General features: G+C 41.5%; 1 protein-coding gene across 5 annotated transcripts in view; it reads right to left on the minus strand.

Annotated features, from left to right (window-relative positions):
• LOC109956833 (potassium voltage-gated channel subfamily KQT member 5-like) overlaps positions 1 to 9,494 on the minus strand; it is a 124,529-nt gene extending 115,035 nt beyond the window's left edge. For 3 of the 5 annotated variants that reach the window (XM_020594208.1, XM_020594206.1, XM_020594205.1), the window contains exon 1: positions 8,665 to 9,493. In XM_020594208.1, coding sequence (XP_020449864.1) covers positions 8,665 to 9,005 — 341 coding nt within the window. In that variant the 5' untranslated portion in view covers positions 9,006 to 9,493. Of the gene's footprint in view, positions 1 to 8,664 lie in introns of all 5 variants that reach the window. The other 2 variants (XM_020594210.1, XM_020594207.1) reach the window with 2 other exon arrangements.
• Between the last annotated feature and the right edge of the window lie 385 nt (positions 9,495 to 9,879).

Consider the following 9,879-nt stretch of genomic DNA (forward strand, 5'->3'; position numbering starts at 1 on the left):
TTTTAGTGACAAGGTGGCAATCAAATCCTTTCCTGAATCCACAAAGGAGTACAGTATGACCAGACAGCCCGAAACCTGAGTACTCTCTACTTTCTGACGATAGTTACAAATGCATGCTGTGTTCTGTGTCGCTTGTGAGCTGGCCATTAGTTTTAGAGTTGAATTGGACTGCCCTGAAGAGGTGGTTCCACACTGGGCTTTTTATGCTGCCAAACAGAGATGCTGTGTATCAGCTCGCTGCTACATGGGGTAATGGTTGCCCAGAGCAACTGCGAGGTGCGAGGAATGGGGAGCAGGGCTGTTATCACACTTTTTCTTTAAGACTGAATTTAAACATCAAAACATGGCATACAAGACTGAGAGGAAAGACAGGATAAGGAAATAAAGGCCACAGTGCTGTTGTGTTTCTTTGCAAAAAGGGTGGAGAGGACCGGAATGGTGGGACAAAGTGATGATAGTGGGTTTTTTTCCTGGCATAGCATGTAGTCCAAACAAGCCTCACAGTTTACACAGATCGCACTAATATGTTAGCCCATATGTGTACACATACAAACAGGACATTTCATTATCACACAGAGGAGGAGAAGCCAATGTCAACAGCCATTTACAACTGATTTCCCTTTTTGTGCAACAGCTAAAGGTTTCTAGAAAAACTGTTAGAAAGCAACAAAAAACAGGAAGAAGTGAGAGGCTCTAAAGACATACAGAAATCATAATATTCCACAAAACTGGTGCCTTTTCAACTCTGAAAAATGAACATTTAAAATAACATCAATCATCACTTTTTGTTTAGCCTCAACTTTGAGGGACAAGTTGTGCCATGTCATCTCAGGCTATGTAATATAATATTTACTGGCTGCTTTTCTACTCAATGTCTGGGTGGTTGTGTCAACCCTGTTACAGACATATGCAATAATATATATTTTTAATTAGAAATATGGAATAAACTGTACATAACTGAACTTTGATCCCTCTTTTCACTAAGATTATTTTCTGATTTGTGATTTTTTTCCAATATGATATTTTTCATACAACTGATCAGGAGTACCATATTTTATAAATGGTGGTCACATATCTATTAAGATAAAATATATTTATGAGAAATTCTCAAGAGAGAGAGAGAGAGAGAGAGAGAATGGCCCAATCCAAAATGTAATGTCCCTAATATAAAGGTAAGGCTGGAATTGCCTGCACTTATGTTTTGCTAGACAAGAATTTTCATCTCAAGAATTTTGACATTAAATATTATAATATTACTCATTAACAGCTCAACTGAGATGTGTCTTAATGAATATGTGGTACAGTTCTATGATGATCTAAATGTGCATCTATGTCAAAGTGAATGATTAAACTCGATGGCCATTTATCCACATTTCTGTAGCAAACAAAGGAGCTTTTCAGCTGCACTTAATGAGATTCAACTTATATTTCAATAAGTTCATTAAAATAAAGATAAACACAGTAAAGATTAAACTATAAATAAAAAAGTAATAAGCACAGTAAACATTACACTACTGTACATCCAGGCTGCATAGGTAGCAAGCCTTCAATAATACACTTTTAAAAAGCTTCATTTTTACAAGGCTAACATTCAAAAACAGTAAATGCAGGCTGAACACTGGTCTACATTAACCCTGTTACTCATATGTCATGCCCCGTTATAGATAACAGGATCGACCATTTCAAGCTAATTTTCTCTTTGCTAGCTAAAAGGCTAAGGCCACAGGAACACATGCTGTGTCCTTTAAAAGGTTGTTGCTTATAAATTGTGATCATAAATAAAAAATGTTTAGATCCACTGTATTGTATGTGTTAAAATATGGCAACGGTCTTGACACTGTTTGCTTGGTCAAACATTATAAAACATCAATAACAGCATATCTGAAATGAGAAGAAGCTACTGTACATGTCGGCTTTCTGACTCACGGACGATGCACCTTCCTGTAAATTGTGTGATTTTGCAGGAATTTTTTGGTGAAGGTAACAGGGCTGACAAGAAATCAAGAAACTGTCTTTTTTTAAATAAAACATTTATGACAGAAACAAGTTAGCTATAAAATCACACTTTAAACAATATGTAAATGTGAATTTTTAAAATATGGTTTAAATATAACAAATGAAACATCCTGCTAAATTCAAGAGATCATAGTGAAGGAACAAGGCTCCTTTAAAGAAATTTTAATTCATTAACATTATATTTGTTTGACTTGAACTTGTTTTTAAATGGAGGAGAGAAGGCATAGTAATAATATATTTTAAATAACATAGTTCTGGCAGGGTTAAGTCAAATTTATGACTGTTTCTTGGGGACACAAATGGTACCAATTCCACAGAACTGCTTCTTTGTCCCTCCTTGCACTCGCACTGTCATTACTGACTCCATTTTCATTTACCGCCCTGTCTTTCATCACTTCCCAGCATGGAGGCACATTACACTCTATGGGAGAGAAAGAAGGACAGCCTGGCTACCCAGCTGCAGTGCTGCTCCTCTGGGTAAGACAGGGAGGTCAGAGGGCCGCTGGCCTGCCACACACTATGCTGCGTCACCAGGCTCATGCCAAACAAAGTGCCAGGAGCATGGCCTGGTGCACCGTCTCCCTTATTTCTCCTCCTTAGACCACATACAGTATGCTCAGCCTGGTTGTGAATATAGATGGTGGTAAATCCTTTGTCCTTGCTATATGGTCCCCAACCCCCACATGTGTGGTGCTGCAATGTGTAGCCTATGTCACAATAGAGTGAGGCATGGTGGTGCTATTTTTGAAACTAGTGTCTTTCCTGAGCCTTTTTGATAGTGAGTCTTTTATTTGGACATTAGCTTCAGTATGAGTACAAATCAGGCAATGTTTGATTGATTTTTCTTCAGTGCAAATTAAGCTTTATAGACAAAGTGAAAAAGTCCACTCACTCCTCCTGCAGAGTAAGGAAATCACAGGTAAAGCTCAGAAAGAAATGTAATGTTTAATTAAAAGACCTACTGTATGTTAGATCAATGTAGTGTGAGGGGCTATGTGTGTTGTTGCCACAGGAAACAGACCCATGACCACTAAACTAGTCTCTGCATGCATCATAGTGGTGGCTAGGACATAGCTGGCCGTGGTGGCACAGCAGCAACAGCACAGTGTCAGTGAGTGACAGAAACACGCACACAGGAGTGCGCTCCCTCATTTATTTTTGTTTGTTTATTAAGACATCTTTGCAGTCTTGAGCAAACACGAGAAAGCACCATCATTTGCTGTAACAATGCAAGGGAAAAGGACAATTTCCCTTTGGGATTTCTCTGCTGCTTTCAAGGGTTGCTGGTGTGGCTTACATAAAGGCATACTAGAAGGCTGGCTGTGTGTATGTTTGTGTGTAGCTTGCTCTGAAGCACCTCAGCAGTTGGCAGATAAACCTAGTTATTAGGCTTCAATCTGCCTGCGCAACACTCCATATCAGATGAGCTATTACATTCAGATCTCCAAATTAGTCAAGCAGGCTGCCTCTTCTGTACCGCTCGCCTCAAGGCGGGCATTTGCCAACAGATTTGCGATTAACGCTCACAGATCAGGAAGGACTAAAACAACTATAAAAATAGGCTAAAATGAAAGGGCAGAGCTATCAGAGGTCAGAATTTTTCTTTGTGCTAGGGACCAGGTTCAGCCACGGTGCTAACATGGGCCCAGTGATGATGGAAATATGAACAGCAGCACTGTCTGCACAGGCCACAGGAGAGAAAGGTGAAGAAAGGATAAGTGGGTAGAGGCAATGAAGACTGTAGAGCATGATATGAGGAAAATATGCACTGTGTGATAACGCTGTTCAATATTGCGATATGACTTGTGATAAATATTTGTGTGTATTTTAGCTACAGTTCCTGTATTTTTCTGCTTTAATAGACAAACTGCTAACATAAAACCCAAACAATAGCCTATGCCCACTGAGTGATGAAAAAAATTGATTTTAAACCTGCTTTTATTGAATAAAATGCACATGAATACCCAACCAATTAAGTGCATGTTATTATAAAGTGTGTATATATATATATATATATATATTTAAAAAGTTTTCCCTCTGCTGCTTTAAAAATACTCAATATACACATCATTTGGAATAAAAAATATTCAGGGGAAGACAGCATGATATAAATTAAACAGCAATTTAAAAATAAAGTAAGTAGTAGCTTTCATTTATTTTAATTAAATATATTAAATAGTACATCTGTACTGTTCACCTGACCTGTCCCTTCTGCACCAGCTATCCCACAGTAGCAGCATGTCGGCTGCTGCCCTCCTCCTACATCTCTCTCTTCAGCTTTTGCTGACCCTCTCATGCTTTTTAAGCAGCACTAGTTGAAGACAGTAAATATTTGAAATTAATCAACTGGAATGCTAATAAGACAAGGTTGGACTGACCAGCTTTCTCACGTGTGTTTTTCAGTATTCCCCTGGACAGAGGGGGCAAACATTCAGCGTCAGAGTTAAAGAACTAGCATTAACTTTATCCACTTGCAGAGCAGTCCATATACATCCATGCTATATGCAGTGTGCAGACCTAATTTTAGTGCACAGTTTCCGCTAGCTTACTGGGCATTTCAAATCAGAAGAAATGGGGGGAAAGAACAAAAAAAATGAGCCTCGTTTTAATGCAAGGGGCTAATCTCCTTACCTGCCTGCCATGGTAGTCGTAAAAGCAAGGCCAATCACAGAAAACAGGTGCTGTTTAGGTAAATGATAATTCTCTTAGCTGAAGTACAATCCTCACAATACATGTGTACATGCATGCCCTGTACCAAGGCTTTGTCTTTGTGTTTACAGAAAGGTCATGTCTGAAAACAGAACAAGGGGAACTCCCTGTCAGTAAACACAGGACTGAAACATGATCCTTACAGCAGGCCATCCCCATCAGCTGTGTCTGTGCTCTGACTGGTATCAAAAAAGCCCAGTGTTTGTCATATTTTAAAGTTAAACCCTGTATACACTCAATTCCGCCCACAGGATTAAACTGACCAATTTCTACTTGTGCATATACAGTATGTAGATCCCCTCCTGACCAGGGGGCTATTCTTCATATGTCGCTAAACTGATCTGAGATGAAATGAGTAACGCTGGGTTTTCTAACACAGGCTTACACTACCTCAAAAGGTGCCAGAGAGATTTGTTGTAGGCTGACACAAAATGCCCCCTGTGCCACAAAAGAAAATATACTCTAGATTTATTGGGGAAATAATGGATATAAATGCCAGCATGTGTGAGGGTTTCTGAGCGGATCCTAAAAAGGTACATGGGATATATTTCAAACCAGAAGGCATAAACCTATCCAAGATATAATGAGCAGGGGGGTTTACAGGACAAACATAGTGGCTGATACAGAATCCAATATAATATGTAATACATAACAGCGCTGGGATTTACAGCAGCACATTATTAGTCATTGAGATGTCTGCTGCTGGCTTCAAATGGCCAAACACCACATCCTTTACTGGCCTATTAATCTAACTATTCCAAACCATAAGCCAACTGATAGATATTTAACAAGAGCAGTGAGTTCCCATCTCCATGCTCCTGATCATTCAGCATGCCAGCTATGAAACCTGACCTGGAGGAATACTGGATCCTTCTCCTCCACACTTCCCTGCCCCTGAACATATTTGCAAGGATAAAAGCTTGTTAATCCTGAAGTAAGATGAATGGCAGTGCTGTGAGAGCGTGTGCACGCAAGCAGGGAGGAGGGCAGGGGGACCCCACGCACAACTCGACTCAGCACAAAGACTGGCTCAGTGCTGCTGCTGCTGTCACACATAGGGGATGAATAAAATTACACATGAATGCACCGACCATACAGTATGAAGAGAAAGGCCAAAGCAAAGCAGTTACACGGCACAGGCAGTATGAGCAAGCTCATTTATTTAGCTCTCAGCATGAAAGTTACGTCTTTACCCCCCCCATCCACCCTAGTGTCTGCATCTGCAGTGCCTTTAATAGTGGCTTTTATTTTAAAAATCTTGCATTAGTTATACACACGATGAAGCCGACTGTGATGCTGCCATTTGTTCATACTGCAAATTTCAAGAAGAAATTTCACATGGAGGTACGCATGTTACAGTAGAACGGAGTTTAAAGTGAAATATCACTTTAGGTTTCAGAGCCAATGAGGATGTGCTTTGTAGACATGTCAAACAGAGGATAACTGGATGTAGTGAGGGCAGGCTTGTAAGAACATTTGCTCCTCTGACCAGACCTCTGAACTTATGCGAGTTATACAAAACAGCGTTCCAGCAGTAATAACTCGGTCAAATTAGCACACACTCTCAAACTCAGGAGGATGAAATAACACAGATGCATTTCCACCACATGAAGAATTTAACCACAGCAATAAGACTGTGATTAACTGATTTATTAAATACTGTTGGTAAGAAGTGGATGATATTATTACCTTTGCCTAGGGTCGGGGGGGGGTGGACGTTCTTGCCAGCATTTGTTGGTTTGTTTGTTCACAGCATAACTCAAAAATCATGAATGTATTTGAATGAAATTTGTTGGAGAGGTAGGGTATGGGCCACAGAACAATTGATTACATTTTTGTGTTGATCCGTGTCATAATTTACAGGAAGATTTTTAATGATTACTCATCATTGTGAGTGCTGCAATGGCTGCTGGCTGTATGTGAGCCCCCCTTGTGGCCAAAAGCTGTGCTGCTGAGCACTCCGAGCAAATAAGGAGACAAAACCCTGGGTTAGTGACAGCTGTCCATTCATTGTCAGTGTAAACTGAGTGCTGTCACCGAGTACACCCTGTTGTGTGATACAGGCACTGAAGGAGGCCACAGCCCACAGATGGATGGAGATCTACCCTACTCAGCAACAGCTGGGTGGAGTCTGATAAACCAGGTTCAAAGCTGTTATCATTTTCCTCCGTAGGACTGGTATTATGCCACTTTAAAGACTTGCTGGACTTAAAACTATGAAAATCAGTTGAAATCAATGCAATCGGTAGATTTACTAGCAGGGACTACTGTAGGTAAAGGTGGGTAAAGCTGAGTCTATCCAGTTTTAAGTATAAAGTGCTTCACAGACAGGACCTGGCTTTCAGACAGATGTGGGACAAGAGTGTCAAATAAACTGAGTTAATTTATTATCCTATTAATCGTAGGGATTAATCTTGCTACTGTACATGACTTTTAGCAAGCTGGCTACTGCACAGCTTTTAAGTAACTCTGCTAAATAAAAACGATGTACAATCCAGACAGTCACAAGATTCTGACTTGTAAACAATGTTCATGTCAACATCCGATTCAGTATTACAGATGGAAAAGTCGATTATGTCAGCCTTGGCCCTTACTAATACCTCAAAAACCAAACAAACATGGATGTCTCACATCATCCACATGCCGATGTTCAGTATAATTAAAATCAAATTTAATCGATAGCCGATGGTGTCTCATTGTCAGTAGTCAAGTATTTTAATTCTCACACTGTAATCATATAACCGTCTTGATGACATGAGACCATCTCTACCACACACCCATAGCTTCCACTACTGCCTGTTTTGCAATGATTTTCTCTTTCCGGTGGTGAAATTTCCTGTAAAAAGGAGGACAGTTAGAAAGCGTGATAACAGTTAGCCTAAATACTGCAATTTCCCAAAAACTAATCCAGTTTCAATAGTGTCTTCACCATCACTGACCATGGCTCGCATAACATATGGGCACATGAACTCCGACAGAGAGCCTGTGTTTCGTCCTGTGCACAATTTGGTATAGCCACTTCAAGGACATTTTAAAGTAAAAAAAAAAAGATCAGTTTCAAGAGCTGCTTGGATTAAGCGCAATAGCTCAAGCATGCAGCACACCACAACCCTACTCTCTTTCCAACCCCTCTACTAGTGCATAGACACACACCCACACACCAAAAAAAGATGGTGCTCTTCAGTGTGTGCCTCAACTTCCTTCCTCTCAGAAACAGTCATGATGCTTTAACAACAGTTGCACACGGGAAATCAAATGCAGCTGCTTGGGAAGCCGAGAATGATGGAAAGCAGACAGAATGGCTAAAGATGTTCCTGCTTCTTGACCTTCGGCAGCCAACAGACGCTGATATCTCTTTTTGAACAGTAGAAATGTGAACCCTGCTTTAGCACTGAGGCCCTCATAAATGCAGAAGTTGATGAAAACCCTCAGTTTTTTTAATGTTTGCCGTTATGCATTCATGTCAACTGTTTTTGGACTAAACCCAGAGTGTCTTAATCCTTCAGTCTGAGCTCCACTTAGCATAACAAAGACTTCTGGACAGATATCAAAAGACATCGTGGTAGGGTTATGGTTTGTATCACAAACCTGTCAGTTGGTAAATTCAAAGAGCGGGGGGGGGTTCTCTGTAAGCTGTGAAACTGGCTCTAGTAAAAGGTTACTCATGCTGTAGTGTATTTTTATAGATGAGCTGTACATTTATGACACCCACTGTTTTACTGTGTCACCATGTCAGACATCATACACAGAAAGTGACAAAGTGATGTGTGAATATATGCAACATTCCAGTAACAGGTAGCGCAGTCGGTTCATGTTTTATTCTGGCGTAATGTGTCTGAAACGCGTTGCTGCAGTGAGGGTGTGACAGCATCAACAGGTGTGCAACTTCCGACCTGCACAACAGATTAGCCAACACACAAATAATGAAAATAAACTTACACGAACGCATGGTAGATGAACGCCCAGGCCCTCGGTCGCTCCAGCACATTGTACAGATAGTTTTGCAGCCGCCTGTAGCGCACGTTTCTCCGGCCGCTCTGCGCGCTGTATATTAGCGGCTTCCCCAGCAAGCTGAGCCTGGCGCCCTGCTTCCCTCTCATTCTCTCGGACCCGGCAGTACCTGCGGCGGTGGAGGTTGACAGCAAACCGTCTCTCGCGTTATTCATCATCCGTCGTCCGGATTCCACATCTTTCAAGCCGTAGCCTTCGGTACGGTGCCCCGGCGATGTCCTCATCCAGAGCCCGGTACTGGCTTCGTCTCCGCTGTGGTTCCGGGGCATGGCATCACCAAAGCGGGCATCAAGTGCGCGGAGGTCTTGTCAAGCATGCGTGTCCTCTGCCCCGGACCGACAATAAATGACACGTGGGAGACGCTGTCTAACAGGCGCTGAGCTGAGAGTGAAAGTGTCGCTAGAGCAAGGCGCGCTGATTCCCCCTACACTTTGACCGCCCTCTTCTCTTGCATCAAGCCCTTGAGAAATTCACACAGCTCCAACCGCGCGTAAAGGTATCGCCCGCGCCTGTCCTTTGCGCGCCGCTACCAAATATGACAAATAAGTTATAGATAGGTTAGAGTGTGTGTCCCTATGCTGCCAAGGCAAGAGGGATTTCAGCACCGGCTACACCTCCACTGTGCTTTACCCCCTGTTGCTTCAGTACAAAGCTGCGCATCGGGTCCTGGGTGACTTTGTCTGGACCCCTGTGTCACAGCAAACCATTTGATTATATCTCAACTCCACACAATCTAAAAATTAAACTTACAGGATCTGAGAGTCTTTTTCAGGCGGCGGTGACGCGCCAGGATGGCAGAGATTCAAATGAGCAACCGTCTCTCCTCCAGTAATTCAATTTCCCTTAAAGGTAGCGCTTTTTTTTTAAGTCTGCAAAATTGCTTAGATTCTGATGAGTTTTCCACCTGGTCGTCTGGGAAAGTAAGCAGTGAGAATTCACTGATCATCTGCACAAAATCTAATAACGTTGCTAAAATTATTTTTAATTTCGATGCTCATTTTGATGATGTATTGTTTAATGATTTTCTTAAAAGTAGTTAAGGTCGTATTTGTCTTGCAGTGTCATTCTTGTAAGGCTGGTCTTTCATCTACTATCACTGAAACCGTAACAATAGAGACACGTTTCTAAGGTGGGCTCTTGGTA

Source organism: Monopterus albus, unplaced genomic scaffold, assembly GCF_001952655.1.
Source record: "Monopterus albus unplaced genomic scaffold, M_albus_1.0 scaffold22.1, whole genome shotgun sequence".
Lineage (NCBI taxonomy): Eukaryota > Metazoa > Chordata > Actinopteri > Synbranchiformes > Synbranchidae > Monopterus > Monopterus albus.